Source organism: Acipenser ruthenus, chromosome 21 (genome assembly GCF_902713425.1).
Source record: "Acipenser ruthenus chromosome 21, fAciRut3.2 maternal haplotype, whole genome shotgun sequence".
Taxonomy (NCBI): Eukaryota; Metazoa; Chordata; class Actinopteri; order Acipenseriformes; family Acipenseridae; genus Acipenser; species Acipenser ruthenus.
Genome location: NC_081209.1, coordinates 20,653,166 through 20,676,750, shown reverse-complemented (window position 1 = coordinate 20,676,750; position 23,585 = coordinate 20,653,166). Strand labels below are relative to the sequence as shown.

At 38.8% G+C, this 23,585-nt stretch overlaps 1 protein-coding gene across 9 annotated transcripts in view; it reads right to left on the bottom strand.

Annotated features, from left to right (window-relative positions):
- The window catches only part of LOC117964337 (neogenin-like), a 161,981-nt gene that overhangs the window by 47,809 nt on the left and 90,587 nt on the right, over nucleotides 1-23,585 (bottom strand). For all 9 annotated transcript variants that reach the window (XM_058994986.1, XM_058994985.1, XM_058994987.1 and 6 more), the window contains exons 5-7: nucleotides 18,763-18,899; nucleotides 6,530-6,684; nucleotides 3,200-3,320 (exon numbers count right to left, since the gene is read on the bottom strand). In XM_058994986.1, the coding sequence (XP_058850969.1) occupies nucleotides 3,200-3,320; nucleotides 6,530-6,684; nucleotides 18,763-18,899 (413 nt within the window). The remainder of the gene's footprint in view (nucleotides 1-3,199; nucleotides 3,321-6,529; nucleotides 6,685-18,762; nucleotides 18,900-23,585) is intronic.

Here is a 23,585-nt window from a genome sequence, read left to right as displayed (position 1 = left end):
CATGAACAAAACAAATAAGATGCTTGAGGAAGAAAAGACATTTGATTTGAAGTACTAATGAAAGTAGGTCAAGCCTGCTGTCTTTCTCAAGCCACAACGCTGATGCTACAATATAGTCCATTTACGGTAATCTTGTCATTTCCACCTAACTGTGATAGAATTTATTTAAATAAGTGTTGACACTGGGTCCTTTGAGAGAGAAAAAAAAAATCAAAAGCAGTGAGAAAAACTTTCAGGTCTGGCTCTGTTGTCGCTAAGGAATCACTTCTGTCGAGTTCAAATTACCAGCTGCTCATGCTGATCAGCCTTCTGCATTAGAAACAGTGTACGCTTTATGTAATGACACTGTACTGCAAAGATAACTACTGAAATGTGGGAGGTACTTTCATCTTCACTCGATTCACTTCTAATAAAACAGAACACACAATGACCAGAGCTTCAAGAGTGGAGCACTACATAAATGCCATTACAAAATGAGTGCGGCCAGTATGATAAAAAGGCAGATCAACCTGATCTACTGTATATCCACTCTGTGTGAATGTACAAATATAATCCAGACAGGTACCTCAATACCAACCTGCATTTTGACTTGTGGTTTAATTTTGATCAAAGTTAGACAAGCGGTTCTCTAGAAATGAGTAAAATACAAACCAAGATTCATTGAAACTCTAAGCGGTTCTATAAGTTGCCTGTAATTATATTGTGAACTGTGTACCCGATTGGAGTTGGCATTGGTTGGGAATCTTCTCCTGGTATACCCTGGACTCCCTTTATTACTCTGGATGAACAGAACAAAGCCGTAGTTTATTTAGGCATTGTTACAGAGCAAGACCACTCAGCAATTTTGCGGCTACTTTTAAGACGATAATGCAACCATCCATCATGCCAGAGTTGTGTGTGATTGGGTTGAGGAGTGTAACAGACTTAATGGATCTCAATCCAATTGAGCACCTTTAGGACAAACTTGAATTACGCATTTGTCAAGCATATCATAGAGAAAAACTTTGTGTAAAAAGGTTTGATCAAATTCAGTCAAAAGACAAGAGTCACTTCATTAAAGCCTGCAATAAACAATGTATTAAGTTCTTCACATTGTGATGAAACTTGATGAAGATAAAGCTTAAAAACTTTTAAAAACTTAAATAACTGATATAAATGAATAAAATGCCACGGCTTTCATACAGAATATCGAGTAAGTATTTGTAACAGATATACATGCAATGTTTGATTAGACAGAAAAACAAGCATGATCCTTATTTCTGTTCATAAATTATACAGCTGTATGCAGATAACCATACACAATGTATTAATATTTACAGTATTTCGTTTTATATTGCAAACAGAAGCTATTTCTTTAAATTGACTGAATTGTAATAAATGTGCCTGAAACGCTGAGGTCCTCAATCGTATCCCTAACAGATGGAAGAGAAGCTCCCTGGGAATAGAACAGGAACGCATCCCCATGCGTTAATCTATGGCTATCACGAAGGGAAAAAAAAAAACTACACGAAATGATCATCTCTGGATCGGCACAAGTACACAAGGTTTCTGAATTGCAAAGGATCGTATCCATCAGAGAAACCTGTAATGACTTTTGGAAAAACATCCCCTATCACATCCTCTTGTGATCGTTTTATTGGACTTGTACAGAGGTGTGTGAATCAGGCCTCAAGGTGCTACAAACAGATCAAACAACCACTAAGACACTGAATAGAAACCAAGCGTGGAAACTGCAAGGGAAAAATCAGAAGGAAACATTACCTAGAAATATGTATTCTATAATCTCTTTGGTATTTCTTGGGAACGTCAGAAACTATCACAGCCATTTGGTCATCTTCGCTGAGAATGTAATGTAAATGCAGTCCCAGACTGGTGCATCTCTTCAATTTTGAGGTAGGCAGTGATAGCATTTTCTTAATAAATGGTTTGAAACTAAATTAGGCTGTGAAGTGGTTGTCCTAAGAGAATGGCTTAGCTTTCCCTTAAGGGACTATCCTTTCTCCTATGGGGTGAGGGATAAGTTCAGGCACCATTCTGAATCACTGACGTCTCTTTCTGAGACTGTCACCCTACAATGAGAGCCCAGTTCTTATTTGTGTTGTGATTTTTTAAAGTTTGTCGCAGGGTACAGTGTGGTTCAGAACTGATTTTTAAAAGGCAGAGAAAGCCACATTGCTGATTTTAAATTTTATTCACGCAACAGATACTAGGGTGGATTTCATTATTTTTTAACTTGGGTTTGAACAGATTTAGTGTACAAAGGCATTTGCCAATATATGGTCCATTATGACTGCACCATTTTGAATAGTGTAATATAATATCTTATTACCATTGGTTATGAAACTGTACTTCTCATCAGCAAATGTGTGTTTAAAGACATTTGACAATCAGAAACAGGGATCTTGATTTTGTATGAGTAATAGTTCATTATCACCTGTTTAACTTGATTAAACGGATTTGGTATTAATGTTTCCAGACGTGTTTGTTATTAAATGTACAGGCTTTTTGACATTGATATTCCCAGGATGAAGTAAAATGTAAAAAATGTCTTGCGGCATTCAAGAAACTTGAGGATCAACACATTAAACTTGACATTTGAAACAAGGATTATTTTGTATTTGGCTTGGCAGGACGCCACCTTTATCTGCTGCTTCTCACTGTCACGACAGAACTGAGGGAGATTTCACTTCACATTCTTCAATCTGACCTTTAAATAAATAAACGAATAAATCCCTGCCACTGATGTAAATACCAAACGAGAGCTGTCACTATAAAAAAAAAAAAAAGTAGATTAGCGTGACCTACATCTTCAGTATAGAAAGGCATATCATCAGATAGGGCCAAGTATACATACAGTTTCATGAGAGATCTCCAATATCAGCACTGTCAGGGACACAGTTTGTTGAAAAGCCATAACTTATACAACACTACTAAAGATACCCGCCATGGAAGTCACCCTTCATATTCATTAATATTGTGTTTGAATACCTCAGTGCTTACACTTTGGCCTCTAATGTTGTGTGTCATGCCTCGACGCCTAGCTCCAACATTCCCTCTCTATTCCAGTACAAGCAGCTATGTCCATGTACCTAATGTAAAAACTGGAACGGTCTTGATACAGCCCACAGCGCCCCCTGTGGAAGGAAGTCAAACACAAAGAGTTTGGTTTGTAGCTGGTAGCTGGACTGTGATTACTCACCATGTTCCAGTATGATAAGCTGAGCGCTGGCCTGTATATTCCCCACGTCATTTTCAGCCACGCACTGGTAGAACCCTTCATCCGACTTCACCAGCCCTAAAACCTGCAGGTTATGTTCTTTCTGTTGAGACAGGAAAACAAACACACAGTTACCGAGGACCTTCTCGATTGAGATTTAAAAAAAAGAAAAAATATTTCGGTATTATCTTCCAGCCATTTCTTTTTGGTATCTCCATTCATCATTAAAAAAAAACAAACAAAAAAAACTGTTGGGTAGGTTCAAAAAAATGCAAAGCCTAGTTCTTAAAAAAATGACTCCCCTACTGTACCTACATATTTTAACAGATAAAATGTAGTGGAGAACCACACAAATACTGTTGGAGAACTTATAAAACATGCTAGACTCATTTTTAATTATTTTCTGTTTCAGTCATCACATCCTAGGGCCTTTTCAAACAAGTCTAGTCTCTGGTACACCAGTGTGTAACCATTAACTTGTCTACCTGTCACACTGCCCCTAGTATAAGTCAATATGTACAGATGACCCTGTCTTTTGTGGGATAAGATTGCCTTCATTAGCACATTGGGTGAGCAATGGGACCAAAAAGCAATGCTGTGGGAAATGAGAAAACACTCCTATAAAAACGTAAGAGACGGGTGCAGCTGAACTCTAACTTATTATAAATCGTGTTTTCATTTAAAACAAACAAAAAAAACTCCATGTGTGGGCTACTTAATGTCTTATACTTGTATGTAGTGCTTCAGCTTTATGATTTATAATGGGTGTAAGAAATAGCACAGTTGTGGTATTTCACAGTATGGTATTTTCTTTATGGATAGATTTCCTAAACCCACTAGGTGTGTCAGGGGGACTTGGTTGAAACTCTGGTATACCAGATACTTGGATTCTGAGAGCTACTGTATAATGAGGCCACAGAGGTAATGTACATGTCATGCACCAGCATGTGAAGACAAACATAAAAGGTGACAATGCAAACCAAAATGAGAATACAAGACTTCAGATCCACTTTGAGGATTTCAAATGAATATTTAGTTCCAATGCTGTATTGTATTATTTGAAGAAGTTGTTTTTTTTATTTGAAAGGTTAACCAAAAATGTCATCTACTGACTAACCAATATATTCTTAAAACAATGATTAATACCATATTGGGATAGAAATTCTCAATTGCCCTGCTGAAGGAAATTTTCATGTGTGGGTTGCTTTTTGTTATCCCCTGGCAAAACAAGATAGTCTCTCCAAATTAAAACGACAGTTACTGACATTCAAATTCATCATTGTGTTTAAAAAAGATAAAACTGATTTTCTTCAGTCACAGAGGTGCAGTAGCCTGGAATGAGCCTTGGAAAAAGAATGAGTTCTATCAAGGTAAAAACAATAGAAAATAAATACAAAGTTTGTTAACAGGCATCTCTACCTCCAAGGCTAAAAACACAGCATCACAGTTGTTTGTACCATGAAAAAGCAGGTCAACAAGAACCACATCCATGACAAGATGTGTGAATCTTGATCAAATTTAGGAATATAACCATTACTACATACATAATACATGTTATGGTGACAATATGCCAGTGAATGAAATCCTAATAACCTCAAGAACAAGAGGTTCTACAAGAGGTATGTAAAAATAAGAGAGACATTCAATCAAATTTATTTTGTATAGCGCCTTTCATGCCAAGGCTTCCTTACATACATAGGCCTCCTTATATGTCTAGATTCTTAAACTCTCAATAACGTAACAGATCTGACCCACTTTGAAACTTGTTCTGGACCTAGGTTCTATCTGGCAACCAAATTTCAGATTGTTTTGTGAAGATGTAGTCGGTGGTGATGGACAACGCAGTGATGAGATCACTACTGTACTGTATTGTACATCCCATTCTCTGGGGATACCAGTCCCCTGTGGGGGAAGATAAATACTCAGCTTGGTTAAACTAAAGTGTTGTTTGGTTCTGATCCCCACCACAAAAGCCACTCTTTAAATCAAATCCTCCCCATTTCACTTCCAGGCATTATAGGGTTAAGATTATATGAAAAAGTTTCACGGGCTCAATTATTAGTTTGAAGGATCATCAACAGGAAGCATTATGAATGTGGTAAAGCGCCTGAAAGCAGGAAAGATCAGACAGGAAAACAAGCCAATTAGTCAACCACCCCTCAGAAGGCACATTAGGTCGGTCCAATTTGTTACACATACAATACACATGAATACGTTTCACTTAGGAGGCTTACACTTCTGCAGCATGAGGTATCACACTTGCCTTCGGGACAGAAGACTATAGTTTTATAAAGCCTGTCTGAAGAGTACAGTATTGGGTCCCCACATATAACTGCTTGGGGGCTTAGGTAACAAAGCAGACCAATTTAATGGCCTTTCACCTCTGAGGCCTGGGCTGAAATAAGTGACGAATGAAAATTAGTTTGGTGGCTTCAGCGTGGCCCACAGTGAACACGTGTTTTCTGACATGACTGGCACCAGTATTTGACCATGTGAGATTCACAGATAGAGATGAGCTCAATTCTGGTCCCAAGTAAAGGTCCTGTTGAATAATGTCTAGGCCCAAGCACAGTAACTAGAACACTCTTGAACGTGGGACTTAATGTGTTTTCAAGAGCCATGACTGGATTTGAACTTGGCCTCATCAGGTCTTGGGAGTCAAAGATAGCAACCAAACCTCTTTTTATAAGAATTCAAAAGCAGATGCTTACAGAAAAGTTCAACAGTTCTGCATTATTGTGCAAAGGTTAAAATAAGAATACTTCAGGCCCAATTTTGTAAAGTGGATTATTAATAATAATAATAATAATAATAATAATAATAATAATAATAATAATAAACACTGCAAGCATGGTCTGGATTTAATAGTATATTGGAGCTATAGGCATTATTTAAACTGCTATGCTTTTGCTTTAATTCAGAGCAATGCCTTTTCATCCATTTGGTCTTAAACCCCTGTAATGCAATGTATTTTTACAGTATGCGCTGTAGTAATGTTAAAATGCAGATAACAAAAAAGAAAAAAGTCAGTCTTGGAGAAAACACAAGCAGGAATAATGGTATGCTAAATGTATTGCATATGTATGTGCTGCCTCAAAAGCCAGCACATACATATGCAATACATTATGCATTGCCCGCCATATGGTGTCTAGTTACTTCATATAAAAACATGGGCACTAAAGGTTGGACTGAATTCTCTTTCCTCCCCAACAGTCTGTCTCCACAAGCACGCTCTTGAGTCTCAAGGTAAAACTTTTCAGAATAAGCATTTTAAGCTGAGGCCAAGACCAACGTTATGCTCTTTTCACTTACGATGATTTTGAAGTAGTCGCTGGGAATGACCGCGTCCCCGTTTTTGACCCACTTGACGGTGGGAGCAGGCGTGCCAGTCACCTCACACTCGAACACGATGTCCATGGACTCGTAGGCGTAGATATCACTCGGCCTCTTCAGGAACTGTGGAGGAGCTGAAACACACAGGAGACACTGCGTCAGACCTTCTCTGCATGGTTTACCATTACATTTACCCAGGTCTGTGCCATTGACCTGGCGCAAGCAAGCATTCAGCATCTACAGTGACAGCATACATCACTTATACAGTAACGATCACAAGCAAAGCCACAATCCATTAGAACGACTTGTTTAACCTGCAACTTAACCAAGCATGCCGTACAGTATTCTGAAGATCAACACAAATTCACATCCACTTGAGGTTATACTTTGTTTTTAACACCAACGATTCCAACAGACCCAAGTAGCTCATTTGTCCAGGTGGACTCAGCTTGTTAAAAGTGACAGGTGACAGGTTATTCCAAACACATGCTGTAATGTAAGCAAATTCATGTTTGATTGTAGGAACAATGCTTAGCATCCCTGAGACCATTTCCTGTGGTAGCAGAGACCAAACGATTTTGAAAAACTAAAAGGAAACTTAGTAAATTCAATGACAAACATGTCCTTTTAGTATTTCTAAACTGACCGTTCGAGTGTTTTACTAAAATATCTAAACAGAAGATGTGAGGGATCTGACACTTCCGAACACTTTGTTTTTGTAATTTTACACGATGTCTGCGTCTCATACCAATTTCGTTCGGTATTTGTTTGTATTAAAGTCTTGTTTAAAGCGTGACTATTTGGCTAAAACCAAATTTTTCGGGTAATTATAAGGTGGAATTCAGCCCCCCTTTCATGCTTGGTATTTTGTAAAAACAAAACTCAGTTTTCATTGTAACCTTCAGCCAAATAAAAGCCCCAACCCCCTCCCCCCACCACCACCAACACGAAAATAGGTTTCCAGTCCCTCCACATGTCAGCCGACCAGACGTTTCACATCCCATACAGCCTTAACACAAGTATACATTAAAGTACTACCAAGTTGAGTTCACTCTACAGCGGTGATGGGTTAGAAGTGTACGGAAAGTGATGATGTCACTGAATTCCGTGCAGATGATTATCGCCTGTGAAAGTGCTCATTTGCTATGCTCTGTGTGCAGACACGCACCATTAACACCAAATGTGCTTAACATTTGGAATCGATTTGACAAAAGCAGACAGTCCAAAAGCTAAAAATACCACTAAAACCTTGCCATGTCTTGAAGCCCCCTGTACTCAGCCAGTGATCTTACTGCAGGATCTCGGCAGCTAGCATGGAGACTGTCTCTATACTAACCCTACCTGGGGAGAGGGTCACTGCAAAGAAGTGTTCAATCAAGGAGGGGGTCGAATACCAGTGCTGGTGAACCAGCACATACTGTTCTACAGTGGCATTGTCACAGCTGCTGCTTCCCTTAGTTCCCTTAGGTCCTTTTTTCTACACTTTGCATCTATTTTTTATTGTGAGTTCCAATTAAACAATCTCTCTCTTTTAAAATACATTTCTCACATCTGATAACGCTAAACAACATCCTGAAGTCTGATGTTGCTAAAAGATGGCGCTACAAATATACCCTCGTTCCATTAAAGGTGAAAACTTCCATAGTACATATTTTTGGCAGTCACTTCTTGTCTGTCTTTTTTAGTATACTTTGTGAAACTGGATCCTACCACAGAACCACCAAGAAACATACCAGGGGAGGCTGCATTTACAGCACAGCAGTCCCTGAATGAAACAAATAAAATGCAGTGAATTGTGAAACAAGGGCTCAGCTTCACCATTCTACCCCTGGGGAGACCCGAGTACAGTGCTGTTATTTTTATGATAACAGCTTACTTTCAATGGCCTTTCTTATAAACCCCAATAAAATTGTTTTAAAAATCCACAAAATAATAAGCCATTCATTTAGGATGTTAAACATTTTTCCATTCAAAGTGCCAGCAACCAGTGTGAATTCCACACCAATTACCTCACCAGGCCAATTCCCTAGAAGCTTTACAACCCTCTCACAGACCCAGGGCCCAGCGGAGTGCTACGAAACCGTCCCTCAAACCACAACGAGGAACAGACGTCTCCTCACTCTCTTCTGGATCGTTCCCCCTGGCTGACAGAGGCAACCCGCCTCCTCACTGCATGCAACCAGATCCAAAGAATAGGTTTGCCTATGATGGACATTCAAAAAGTGGACAGCTCTCTGTAAATAACTGAGCGACATGAACACTTTTTTAGGAGTGCGGCCTAAATTCTAAATTCTGAGGTAAAGAGATCAGAAGCTAGATTAAGTACTCTTCAGCGAATGCCTTTATCAGTGCAAGTTTGACCTCCTAAGGCTACAAATTGAGGCAGTCACAACTGAGCTGTACAATCACTCCATGTTTAGATATCTACACTACGAAGTTGGGAGTCAGCAAAGAAGGATTAGAGAGGTTGTTTTTTTGGGGGGGAAAAAAAAAAATCTTTAAAAAATGTTACAGTAGATCTAACCATTCTGGCATTGTTTCACTGCTATAGTTATTAACATGGGTGCTGATGTAGCACATTCAATAATGACTTCATAACATGTATGTAACAATGTTAGTGCAACAAATGTATGGACAAGCGACTCCATAAATACCTAGATCCCTCATTAAATAGTGGGTAAATAATGTCTTCTCTAAGTTTCAATAAAACATTGGACAGGTACTCCTTACACTCCCAGATTCTGATACTCTCTCAAACTACAAAATGTCTTCACTTAGTATCACAATGACATACGCTGTTCTGTAGATACAGGTAAAACCCTACAGTGCGACACACTGTATGGAGGCGGGGTAACAAACATAGCTGTGTGGACCGGCTCAAGGGAATGTTCCCTCCAATTCTCAGGTCACACACAAAGGAAAGAGGAGAAATCCCTACCACTATATACATGATTCATAATGGATTTGAGTGTGGTATCTTAATAGCGTTAATCTGCACCAGTGATGAAAGATGTGGCCAGCGCCGGAACCCACAGGAGCCGTTTTGTAAAGAGATGTTAAGTTGGCGGTAGGTGTGCTTTAGCTGGTTTGGTTCAAATAGCTGGGGCATGGAGCTTGTGGATTTTTGTACCAAGATTTCTTTTGTTATTAGAGTGGAGTTCAGTCTGCATAGCTTAGACAGATAAGATCTGCGAAGGAACAGATTTTGTTTTTTCTGCTGGCTGGACCACCACGCTTTGTCTACAGTACAACAACGCAAACAGCATGTTCTGTTGAGCTGGGGGGTGGGGGTGAAGGTTTAACAGATTTTAAAGATAGGACGGCTCCACAAGACAGGTCATTTATATTGTGTTACATAGACAGGCAGGGTCTTTACCAAGTTTACCAATAAATAAATAAATAAATAAAAGAACAGCTTCTTTTTTAAATTCTCATCAATCTTCAGTGCTAAATAAGGTGGTCTCTGTTTAATTAAAACAAACTCTGTTGGGGACTGGGTTTGTTTGTACTGTAGCATTCACAAATGCTTTCAAACTAAGCAAACCCACTCGAAATAGATTTTCAAAACTGAAGTAAGTGTGAATGGGTCCTAATTTATTGGAGTCACTAGGCCACTTAGCACTGCTGTTATAGAAAAAAAAAACAATTGAGGACATTACTTTAAAGCAAAAGGTAACCCAGAAACCTATTGCATAGTAATTGAAAAAAATACAGAACATATAGTATTTGTGTGGTGAATGAAATTATAAAATCACTGATGTGGCTTTGTCAAGTGGTATTCTGTAAAAGATTTCCGGACTGAAGCACTGAGTTGTAACGCATATTCCATTTGTCTTTCTTTTTGTATACAGACATACAAAACATAGATGTATATTGTATATTATATTGTATGTACACCACATTTTAAAAACCAACCATAGTTCAAACCGTTTATGAACAAATTATTATCAGTACCTAGCTCAACATGATAAAAAAAATGTGCTTGTTGTATGCAACTAAATGCAATACACTTGCTGTGTAAACATAAATCACATAATAAATACATTTTAAGGTTTATTCTAAGCCTTACTTGCAATTTAGGTTGTCTTAAAAAAAGACAATATTGTCTATGATTTGTTTTTTTTAGTATACTTTCTTGAGTGTTCAAAGTTTGAAGACAAATTGTAGCCATATAGAGCAGTCAAAGTATAAATTCGTCATGCAGTCTACTTCAGCACCTAGACCGCTGTGCCTCCCCAGATAAAGCTGTAGCTCAAGCTTCTGCTTTATTATATGAAAGACCCTGCACTATGACACAGTCATTCCTGATGAGAACAACCTCCGCAGTTGTATCTGAATTCCAGTTTCTTTTCATGGGAAAGTCCGAAGATTAAATCCAGCCACTGCTGGGTGCTGAACTAATTGCTATGGGAAATAAAAAGGAAAACGATCCCATTACCGGGCGCAAGATTTGTAATGGAAGATTAGGCGCCTTCGTTTTACTAACTAGACAGTTACGGCCCATAAAGACTCTCTACTTAAAGAATAAAAAAACAAGCCCATTAAGTCACTAGCTTGCTGATCAGAGCCATTTTAGCTAGCTTCCCACCAGACCGGAAATGAAAAGCACTCGTGGAATTCAATGGAATCGCAGAGTGCTGTAACCCATGAGGTAAAAATCACTGTCCCTGAGCACAGTGTATAACCTAAAATGGTGGAACAACAACCACTTCAGCATATGCAAATGGTTCCCTCAAAAAGGCTCTTAATTTTCCAAAAGCAGCAGAGAAATTAGGATTGAGTTACTATTTAAATGGGTCTTCGTGCACTACTTCCAACAACGAGCTGCGGCAAGTTGGAATACTACTGGAAATTCTGTTATATTTGCGTTGGCAATTGGACACTATGCAGTGTATAAATAAAGTCTTTATAAATATAGTATAATGCAATTCCCAAACGTTTCCTGAATCCATTCATAGATACTGTAGTCCAGATGGAAAATATCAGTTCAATATAGTACAGTATGTATATCCTAAAAAAAATGTAGCAGTATAATAATGCACTATTTGAAAAATCCCTTTTCAGCTGCCTTTAACAAAGCTAGAAGTTATTGTGCATAACCTCCAACTGCTGCATGTAGCAGCAAAAACATGCCCATTTGTGTCCCTACAGGTAAAACTGCTTGAGAATATAAACAAACTGGGCAGCTAAGATAACATGGCCATTGATGGCGAAACGTAACAGACGGGTATCAAGGTAGTATATATTGCTGTAAAATGCCATATAAAATATATACTGCAATAAACATTTTCAGAGCAAGTATCCTTTAAGTGGGAATTCAAACCTACAACATAAAAATGGTCTTCTAGACCCTATAACAATTATACGTCCCTAGAAAGCACCTCACTGAAGGTTTACTCTAAACGCAGTAAGAAATCAATACAAACCACCACTAACGTATCAATAAAATTAACGCAAGCCCATGTAAGTTATTGATCCCTGTTTACAACAGCATGTGTACGGTGTTGTAATGAGCTAGTTAACTCTCCTCCTTCAAGAAAAATTCATTCAACAGCTTGAGCTCTGCAGATTGGGCTGCGCTAACAAAACAGCTTGGCTTGCCAGCAGCTATTCTGACGAACACCCAGCATTGTCACAAGTGTTTAACTCAGGAGCACACAGGCAACCATCACACGTAGCACAAAAGAAAAAAAAAGGCTTTTAAGAACCTCATGTTAAACGTAGGAATTTTTTAACCTTTTAGTGAGCTTGTGTACACATATGAAAGGTCTTAGCATCCACATTCCTGTTTACCTAAGTAGCAAGAGTGTTGGCCTTCCTAGGTCCCCAAATGCAGCTTGACCTTGCCCTGGGAAGACCACTCTCCAAAGAGAGAGAGAGATGGGACGGGGTCTTCAATCAATCTGTCTTGAATTATTCATCAGTATCAAACACAGATTTGGAGATGTCAGCACATATACACAGATTGAGAAAAAAAATTTCAATATGTACAGTAACACACACTTTTGGGCCGCCCCTCAAAACGACAGATTAATTTAAAACTTAAACAGAATCCTTGATGTATTCTACAATATATAAAAAGATGCATTTCCAAGTTTAAGTAACTGCATCTCATCTGACAGAATTACATAGTGGGCTCTCGTATGGCAGGTTCTTCTGTATCCATGACTACAGTATCAAAGGACTATGGGCCATTCTGGAGAACAGACGTTTGCGAAACATTTCTATTCCCAACAACTTCCCTGAGGGAATTTAGAGCGGGTTCTCACTGAGGAATCACCTTTTAGACTAACTGCCATTCTGGCTGCCCATGGTGACCCTACCTTCTATTCATAAACCAAGAAAATGTACTTTCTATCTCTCTCCCTCCCTAAGCAGTAGTGTACAGTTTAGAATTTAAATGTTTAAACATTTCCAAGTGTTAAATGTTTAGAGTGGTTTCTAAATGTTAGGCCATTTTCAAAGATTTCTAGAAATATACAGTAGATTCAAGCTGCCGTGCTTGGACAGTAGGATGTATTATTTATTACATTTCCATGTACACATGTTGTGAGCAAGCAGTTTGGTTCACATTAATGTTTCACTGCCTCATCGAAAAACAGAACCAGAACTTTAATGGAGGGCTTCTTGTGTTTTCTTTTTGACTAGTAACAAAAATATTTAAACATTTAAATGTGTTTAATCCTAAAGTGTAGGTAATTAAATGGAGTCAAACATCCCTACTAACTAGCATGGTTTCCAAAGTAAAAACAATAAAAACATATATAATATTAGATTTTATGGTAGTTGGATGAGAACTAGGCTGAGACGCAACCGATTAGATATTTAGTGTTTCTAAACAAGAACAAATATAAATAAATAAATAAATAAATAAATAAATAAATATAGGGGAAAAAAGTAAATCCTTAAAAACATAAAAAACACACCTAAAATACTGGAAGCATGAACCATTTTATTCTTACAGTACTATATATAAATACATTATTACCAAATGGTCTTTACACCCCCTTAGCAACATTGATACCAACAATAACACCTATTGTCAGACGCAGGCAACCCACAGCCTCCACTTAAATTGGGCAAAACAGATTTAAGTAACCATATCCCCAAATGCATATTTAGTTTGTTATTTTTTCATTAAAAACAGGCTTTTAATTGACTCTCCCCATTCAGATTTAAAATCCTCCCCCCCATGCACAACAGCTGAAACACAAGGCTGCTCATCAAAATGTAATATACTTCAGCAGGGCCAGGCAATGCTTTTTATTAGATCCCAGGCCTTCCTTATAAACGAGGAACACATGGAACAAACAGGCTCCGCTCATAAAGAAAAAAAAAAAAAAAAGCCGCCATCCCCCTCTGTAAGGTTACCGTTGGGTCCTGTTTGTCTTGGTCAAGGCTTCTTCCATGCTAGCCAGAGGGTAGAGTAAGACCAGAACCTTATTGAAGGGGTAGATTTCTGGATATAAATTTCAGTCTGTGGGGGAAGTCAGCAGGCCTCATAAAAACAAGGCAGGCCTCATAATGTTGTTCTACTTCACACACACTCTAACCCCTTGTACAGTAAACCTTATGATAAAAACGTACAACCTTGTTGTCTAATACAGGGACCAAAAACCGATTGTGATAAAAACAGATAGTAACTGCAGTTTTCCCTTTCTGTCACCCCCTTCAGGTGGATAGAAGCAGCTTTATGGGAAGCAAGAACCTCCGGTCTCACTTTTTCAACTCTCAGGGAAATATTTTTATAGTTAACTCCAGTGAATATCTGTACGACACAAAATAAAATTGATTCTATAAGCATCTGGAGCAGCAAGAGCATGGCTTTTGTGCCAGGAGATTTTTAAAAATACAATGGGTGCAATTCTGAAATTAAGCCTAGTTGCTTTCTGATGAAAGCTTTTGATCAGGTGGTACAAGACCTGATTTCACTGCCGCGTGGTTCAAGTTCGTAGGTGTTGCTGTGGCTGTTTGTGAAATGTGTAGAGTTGATATGCAATTAACTCAAGAGACTTGTACATGTCCAGTTCAGAACTGACTGATTTCTAGCTTGACGGCTTTTAAAGTTGTGGAAGTGTGGTAGTAACAAGTTCTTACTTTTTTGGCCAACTTGCAATTTTTGCTTCAATAACTAGTAACCTCCAACAACAGAGAACGGTAGAGAACACTCATAGTAACAGTATATTAAACAGGCAAAAAATTAAATATTAGGTGAACTAAAGAACCCCTTTAGTAATGATTATTACCATCTACTGCAGTGGTGTAATACTAAAGACACACAATAATGATACATGATATATAAATGATGATAAAACTATGTAGTATTTTGGTCAGGTATCACAATATGAGGTATCGTTTAAGGCAAGGTCTCAGTATATTTTTAAGCGAATGAATCATCCTTGCACCTCCCAGTCTGCCACTGCTCCCGAAGCATTCTTACAATGCGCCACTGTTTTTCACACAAATAAATCAATACAAAAAGAAACATGCTTTTTCTTCTGTGTTATTTGTTTATTTATGATAATGAGTTTTCTTCTCCCCAGAGATCGCTTAGCTCCTCTGCCTCAAACCCACATGCAGCAAGCAGCTCTCCATGATAATGACCAAACACTGCTGCCAGGAACCTCTCTGTGACTGCCAGAGACAGCGAGAGAAACAAACCAAACCAAAGTGGGCTGGGGGAGGCTGGGAATGTGGGAAAGAATGGAAGCTCTGTGCAAGATGAGCACAAATTGTTTCTCTGCTCCGGTGGCTCAGAACCTGTTGGTAATTTAGTGAAGCAGGGTCAGGGGCGTGCCACTCAGACACTCCCATTGTGCTCTAATCATCTTTCTGAAACCTGCACTGGCATAACTGATCACACCATCCCAATAAAATACACAAACACACACCGTCAATTCTCATTTACACAGATTTAACAAATTTCCTCAGGACTTTTACTGCATTCCACCATCTTCTCAAAACCCACGTATTCAACCTTTATTTGTAAATTCCTATTTATATACCTTTTTGTGTATTTTCCTTTATTTTTAGTTTGTATATATTGTATATATGTGTTGGTTTTGCATTTTTATTGCCTGTAATATTTTGTTTAATTTCTGTAATAAATTAATCTGTAAATAACTAAATAATAATATCTGAAATTAAAAAGATATTATCCTGAAGGTGACTGGCTACTGTTGTAATTACGCTGCATGACTGTAAATTGACCAGCCACTACATAGAAAATGCATAGTTCATTTACATTTATTTAGAACAGGTAGTATTCCGATTAGTCCAAATCAATATGTGTACTAAATATTTGAAACGTGTATTAAATAATGCGTTTCTGACCCAGATGGCCTTCCATGATAATGTATAGGCCTAGTGTGTTTCTCACACACAAAAGAACCCATCTCCCGTGTGGAGTCACAGGAACACAGCACCCACAGAAAAACACAACAAAAAGGAAGCACATCGCCATGCAAAACGTGTCAGTTTACTGAATCATGTTTGGAACCATCCCTGTGACATCTTCACGACTCGGGGGGCACCGTTTCCATGGAGATTAATTAGATCTCGTTTGTATTAAGTCATTAGAGTATTGGGGGCAGCTGCTGCCGTCACTGCTGCTGGCTGCAACAAGCGCCACCTTCCTTTGAAGAAGGATTCTCTCTTCACTCTGGAAACTTGATGCATCGAGGGCAAAGAAGGGATTCAGCAGAGACGCTGTGTACACGGACCCATGATTTTCACACTTAACTTGCAACAGCTGGTAGGCTCTGACCTCCGTAATTAGATGGAGATGTAATCTGACTTACTACAGGGGTATCCAATGCAGCCATTTATTTTATCTGAAGATGTTTATAAAAGATGTGTCTCAAAGCATGCTTGCCCATTCTGGATATGTCCCAGCCCTAAGGTTAGTGTATATTAAACAGTGGGAGCCGTAGATTGAGCAGACATGCTGCTGGCTTGTGTCCTCATGCTTCGGTGAGGAAGTGAAGGAAAGCTCAAGGCACATTAACTCACGGAAGGGAATCAATACACCGAGGCCCTTTTTTCAGTGATTAAACTAAAGAAAAACAAAGTTGGCAATAGGACTGCTTTAAAAGAACTGTTCTGATCAATATGGGTTTTGGAATAGTATTAGGATTTGTATGTCTTGTCATCATATTGCAGTCAAAGAGCAAAATGAAACCCTGTACTCCACTAAATTCTCTTACCAAACTAAGGAGAAACCCTTCCATTTTTCAATTGGTGGGTTAAACTAACAAACAGAACCCTCTAATTAAAATGTATAAAATTGGTCAATTCCTGCATTGACAATTATATTTGAAAACAAGACTTTGGAGGGCTGAAATTACAATCAAACTCTGACCCAGTTGGAACGGAGCAGCACAGGGGCAAGAGACTCAGCGCAGTGTTAACACTTCAGAATAAGTCAATATGTTCGGCGTGGGGTGTCTCATACGAGAGATAAATAACAAATCCCAATGCTACTGATCTGAGAGGCTGGATCAGCTCTGAGAGGGTGGGATTGATTCCACTGGTTAGCATACTTCTGTATTAATCTCCACCCCATCGACACCGCTCCAGCCATCCTGAGCACTGTACTTCATGAAGAGCTAGTTGATAGTCGTTAAGGAGTACAATGAAGTGCTGTAGAATCGTGTTGCCTAGCAATAGAGCGTCGTTATCAAATAACAACCACTCCAGAAATCTGCACTTTGCGATAATCAGGGTTCGCCGTATAACCTGATCCAGCAGCGTGGCCTGGCCCTGGTGGACTCTGTCTGACTCCTATCTAATTAGGAAGACTGAACACAGCGGATTGCCCTTTCATTCACAAGGCTCGTTCACAACTATCACGAGCAGCCTTGAGGAAATCAATTGGGGACTTGGTCTGTCAGAGGGCGAGAGAAGCAGGAAATAATTAGGCTGCCCAGGGCAACTCAGGTCTGCCCAACATACAGCAGTGTGAATGAAGATTACTGTAATCCTCCCAAGCATAACTCGGAATGAAAGTATCACGATTCACTGATACATGATGAATCTTTACACCCCTATTCCTAAAGTTTAAACATTAAGTTTAGTATGACAGCACCTTAACGTTCTTAAGCCATGTTGTATTTCTCATTTTGAACTAAACCTGTACGGCTACTCTTGCCTAACAGTGAACCCCTGACTGCATTGTTCCTCTCTGAATCACTTTTTCTGACCTTGCCTGGGACTTACAGCAAAGGGGGGCAGCACTAAAGTAAGTTCTTACTGTTAATATTGTCTCTGTTTTATCTTAGTAAATCTGTTTTAACATAAAATCCTGTTTCCTTTAGTATTCCCGTACCTAATACATTAGTGTTGTGTGCAGTTTTCATGAAACAAAACAGCCTCACTCTAACTTCCTGAAGTATTCCCTTAAGAACAAAGGATTCCATTTCACCTTGTTCATAATTATCCTGGTATAGATTCGAACGAAAGCCAGCCCATGCAATTTCCCTTGGTAGTTGTTATTTTAATCAAAGCTACATATGTTTTACCTGTCACCAGAGATGTTTTCTGGCCTTAGGAACACAACTTTTCACTACACACCCCTACATCTGATAATTACCAAACGCCTGTACTTAAAGGGGGAACATCTGGCTGATTACAGTGAATATGATCTATAAGTGTAACACAAGGTGTGTTTACCAGGCAGAAAACATATTCAACAGCATTCAGAAATTCAATTCAATGGAATAAGTAGAATACTGGCATTTTAGTAACTGATAGAGGAGTTTTTCCATCACAGGGATGTTAATTAGTGACATACACTGGTTTTCATTTTTGAATATTCTTTCAAAATTGTAACCTAATATTTGCAGAATTTGCTGAAAAAGATGTAAGATTAGCACAGTTATTACAGCAGATAAATCTTTCAGGAGTCAAATAAACTTGGTATCCCATCAAATAAACAAATAAGAGAAATAGTCCTATGATAGCAGGGTTGGAAATAAAACTGCCATTGCATAGCAGTTTGATCCATTCCTGTTTTTACTATGAGTTTAATAAGATACACACTGTGGCTAATCAAGCTTGTAGTAAAACCTGGAATGGGTGAACTTGTTATGCAGCCACTGATACATTTTCTTTAAAATTCTGTTGTAGAAACTAATACAAACATGGTTATGTTTGCCTTAAGTCGTATTTGATCACATTTTTGAATATCGGTCCCAGCACTATCTGTAAAATACCTTGGATTGTCAGTTCTGCCTGCGCCTCAATGGTTTCGTTGCCGTTGTCCGCCAAGCAGCTGTATATCCCAGCATCCTCCTCTGTGAGGTTCATCACATACAGACTCCCGCCTCCTACCACCTTAAACCTGGCCTCACTGAGAGAGAGAGAGAGAGAGAGAGAGAGAGAGAGAGAGAGAGAGAGAGAGAGAGAGAGAGAGAGAGAGAGAGAGAGAGAGAGAGAGAGAGAGAGAGGGGAACAAAGAGACAGAGGACTCAGCATAAACTGTTGTCTGAAGCAGTATTATCCCGGATAAACATCATAACAAAAGGTCATAACATTGAAACAAATGTAATATTTATTTATTTATTATACTCTACGAGTATTCAGTGCCAATGCTGTAGTATGTTAGGGTCGATACGGAATAGAAAACAGAAGCTTGGCAAGTGCAGTAAGAACCATGTACAATTTACTGTGTACAATAAAACCTCCATTATCCTGTAACTAAACAGGAACCATGGGTGTCTGAATAATCACACTGTTCTGATCATTTCAATAAGACTGGGACATCTTTTATATGACTTTCCCAATCAAGAAGCCTCCTGAAAATACACCATGCAACCACTTTACATGAAAATATATACCTTGCAACACTGCACTGTTCTGAACATTACAGTTACTGCATTTTCTATGACAAATCAGGCTTAAGAGCACAGCACACAAGAAGACAGGTTTCCAAAGGGACAGTGTGGGTAACAGAGGTGTGCTGAGAGGTGTTGCTGTAGTGTCAACTGACTATTCTGTGAAAAGTGCAAGCACACACACACACACACATTGATATAGATATACCGGTACTGTGTTTGTCCATACTCTTTACAGTACACAAACAAGTGGAACCAAACTAAATGTACCATCATCTGGAGGTAAATCAGCCACCTCAAATTTCTCCCCGACCCCTTTATTTCTCAGGGCTGTAGTACAAATCCATATATTTTATCAATTGTTACTCATTAATTGTCACATTTATACTGGATGCGATACGGATTTAGTAGCAATATACGGTTACTGCTGGCATCAAGTCGTGACTAAATCAAAAAGCACTGACTGTAGCATCTGCAGTGTAAACACGCCTGACCTCTGTTTGACACAACCACTGAATTATTTAAGTTTTGCTTTAGACAGATAATGTGTATAAAAATAAACAAATGTGGGGAAAAAATGGAGACAAGCAAAGAGAAAAAAAAAAAAAAAAACTAAAAAGAGAAAGAAAATAGAATCCGTTAACCAAGTCAAATCAATGATTTGCTGTCCCAGTGCTATTGAGTTACAGGTAGACACAATTCTGAGTGTAGCCTTACTGCTCATGTTTCTGAAACCCAGTGACCTGCAAGACCTGACCTTTCCCCTCTAACCTCTGGTACCACTTAATTCAGGAGAGAACTACATACGCACACACTCACAGTACTGCATGTTGAGTTAACTCACCGCTAAGCAAAGGAGAAAAATCAATAGGACACAATGAATATCACTAGAGCACTATAGGTTCTCCCTGAAGAGACCTTGTCCTCCGGCTTAGAAATGAAGCGATTCAGAGATACTCATCCTGCTGCACAATCTGATACCCTGGCTATCGAGCGGTTTAAATGCGTGCATTAACGCAATGATTTGAATGCATGTACAGTATGAAGCTAAACCAGGAGAAGACCTTATCCTCTGTCATCTGTCATACAGACATCCAGAATGGAATGGATAAGTTCTACAAGCGCACTGTATTCAACCACCCTCAGGCAGTGCCCTGTGTCAATTCAATCAGCCATATTTTTTAGGCGAGACATTCATTTGGAGACTAATAGACCTGTGACAGGCTTGTGCACAGCGGTACAGGTTCAAGCGATTTTCGTAGTGAAGCATGAAGTAGCAGTCCTCTTTCTTTGCAGAAATACTGTATAAACTCACATATATTATATCAACCAATAACAGTTACAGAATTGTCCAAAATCCTGTGTACTTATGCATAGAATATAGGTTACAGTTAAAAACAGTTAAAGGTTAAAAAGACAACATCGCTTCTTTTTATGTTTAACAGCAGTACAATCTTTTTTTTTTTTCATTTAGAATAAGTTAATACATTTACGTTCTCTCATATTATAACAGACATCATTCCACAAAGTTTCCATAGCCAGAGCCCTACATACAAGGCATGAATTCTGGTTATTTTAATTATTAGTCAGAAACCCAGCAGTGAAATAAGAAGCGAAAAGCAAATGTACAAACACCTTCCCTTTAGAGCACTCTGGAGACTATAAAACACCTCAGCAAACACTGAACTTAACCAGCAATAAAAACAACTTGGCCCGTTTGGATTTGCGTACTGTACGTGTAGCAACAAAAACACACAAACTGCTTAGACTGTACATATTTTAAAATTGGTTTTGAGGAAAAACTAGGAGACAAATGTTTCGGTAATGCCTTCACCAGTGTTATGAATGCTATTTTACACTTCAAAACTTTCAAGGCATGTATAAAATTGCCCATGTTTATTTATTTATCTTCTTCAAAACTGGCTTCAAAGGTTGTGTCTTTAAGACTGAAAGTGAGGTATTTTCTCTGGAACCGCGGGTATTGCAGTTTACAGCACACGTCTGGATATTATTTTTGTGCCACAGTGCAGTGCACTTCCACATTACCTCATCTTTAATGACACAGCACTGCCTGCTGCCCTTTTTGCTTCCTCTTCAGTGGAGATTTGGTTTCAGACTGCATATAGTAGCAGAACAAAGCCCCCTGTTATTGTCTGTTCACATGCAGCCCTGCCTGCCATCACACACTCTGTAAAAACCTCTTCATCGATTCCATACATATTCAGCTCTGCTGCCGATTCAAGCACACACACACGTTGAATTTATTTCAAGGTATTTAAGGAGGACATACACCCCCCCCCCCCCCCCCCCCCGAGTTAAAATTCCAGCCGGAAAACTTTGTGACTGGTTACAACAGTAGGGAGGTACAATGAAACCTATAAAAAAATAAAAAAAAAGAGTAAAACAAGTACACAAAAAACATTTAAAAATATATATTTTTTTAATGAGATGTCAATTACCACCGCAAAAAAAGCCTTCTCGCCACTGCCTCAATCTGCAACTGCCAACTAAGTGAGCTCATGTTACTACTTGCGGTGGAGGGTGGTTATAAATAGCATCTCATAGCTTGGGAAACAAAACAAGTGTTTTTATAAAATCACAATTAACATGATGGCTCCACATCTATTTAAAAAAAAAAAAAAAAAAAAAAAAAACAAACATCACGTGACCTGTGTTTCTGGAAATTTGGCATATTTAGCCATATTGTCTTCTCCACTGAGAATGTGATGTACATTTAGCCCCAGACTGATATTAAAAGACATATGCAAAAAACGTACAGCTTTGTATAACAAAAATAGGAATTAATTTGAATTTGTCTTGATCAAATCGCTAGCCAAAACTATATTCACCAGTGTTGCAAGCTGTGTTTCAATTGCAAGCAGCAAGTAAAAAGGACTACATGATTAACCTGAATCTACAGAACCACTAAGAAAAAAAAAAAGGAAAGAGGCCCACAGTAAGAAGAGCCAACATGCTCCAGTAACAGAAAACAGCTTGATTGTCTGTTTCTCTGCTTCCAAACTCCCCACGTCTGCAACTTCACTTCATTACACCCTGCGCGCCTCTGCAATTTATTATCCCAGAGGCTGCGAGTAACTGAAACTCATTTCCACAGAAACCAGCCAACAAATCTCTGTTTGTCCGATCCCTATTGTTATTGATGCTTGCTAGATAGCATCGCAGGCAGCGGTGGCTCAGACGACAGGCCCCCTCGTAGCTGGTGAAATGGATCAAGCCGCCCCCTCGCTCCCCCTGCACAGCCAAGTCTGCTATCAGCCAGGAGCAGCAGCACCACCTGGGAGCAACACATTAACCCTTTCCCCTTCAAAATCGGATTCAAAAGTCTGCCCCCAACACCCACCTCGCCATCAAATCCTCATACCGCTTTCCCCAAAGCAGCCAAGACATCAAAATCTGTCTTTCCGGTAATATTTATCGTAATGTTGCTGCATTTCTACAGAGTATTTTAGGCACCTACAGTATGTGCAAGAAAACGCTCTCTACCTAAGAGCACACTAATAGAATGAGAACAACCTTCTGGAACAGAAACAACTAATGTGAAATATTCCATATGGAGAGGCACCACCAGACAGATAAAACTAAATGGGTTCCTTAAAATGTGGGGTTCAGTGATAAATGAATTACAAAAATAAATATTTTTTAAATGGTTTAAAAAAATACTAAAAGAATGCTTATTATATTACCTTCTACAGAATGTTTTGTTAAGCATTTGTCAAACATTATTACTATTATTATTATTTATTTCTTAGCAGACACTCTTATCCAGGGCGACTTACAATTGTTACAAGATATCACATTATTTTTACATACAATTACATTATTTTTTACACATTATTTTTACATACAATTACCCATTTATACAGTTTTTTACTGGAGCAATCTAGGTAAAGTACCTTGCTCAAGGGTACAGCAGCAGTGTCCCCACCTGGGATTGAACCCACGACCCTCCGGTCAAGAGTCCAGAGCCCTAACCACTACTCCACACTGCTGCACTGCTGCCATATGCATGTTGTCAAATATAACTGTAAGCCTTAGTGTTTATACAGTTGTAGTGTTCTGTTAATACTCAAAGTCTCTACAGTACACATGGGTCTGCATTTTGGGGGCAAGACCAAAAACAGCCACTGTTTAAAATCAATAAAAATCAAACTTCTAACAATATATTTCTATCTATAGAAATG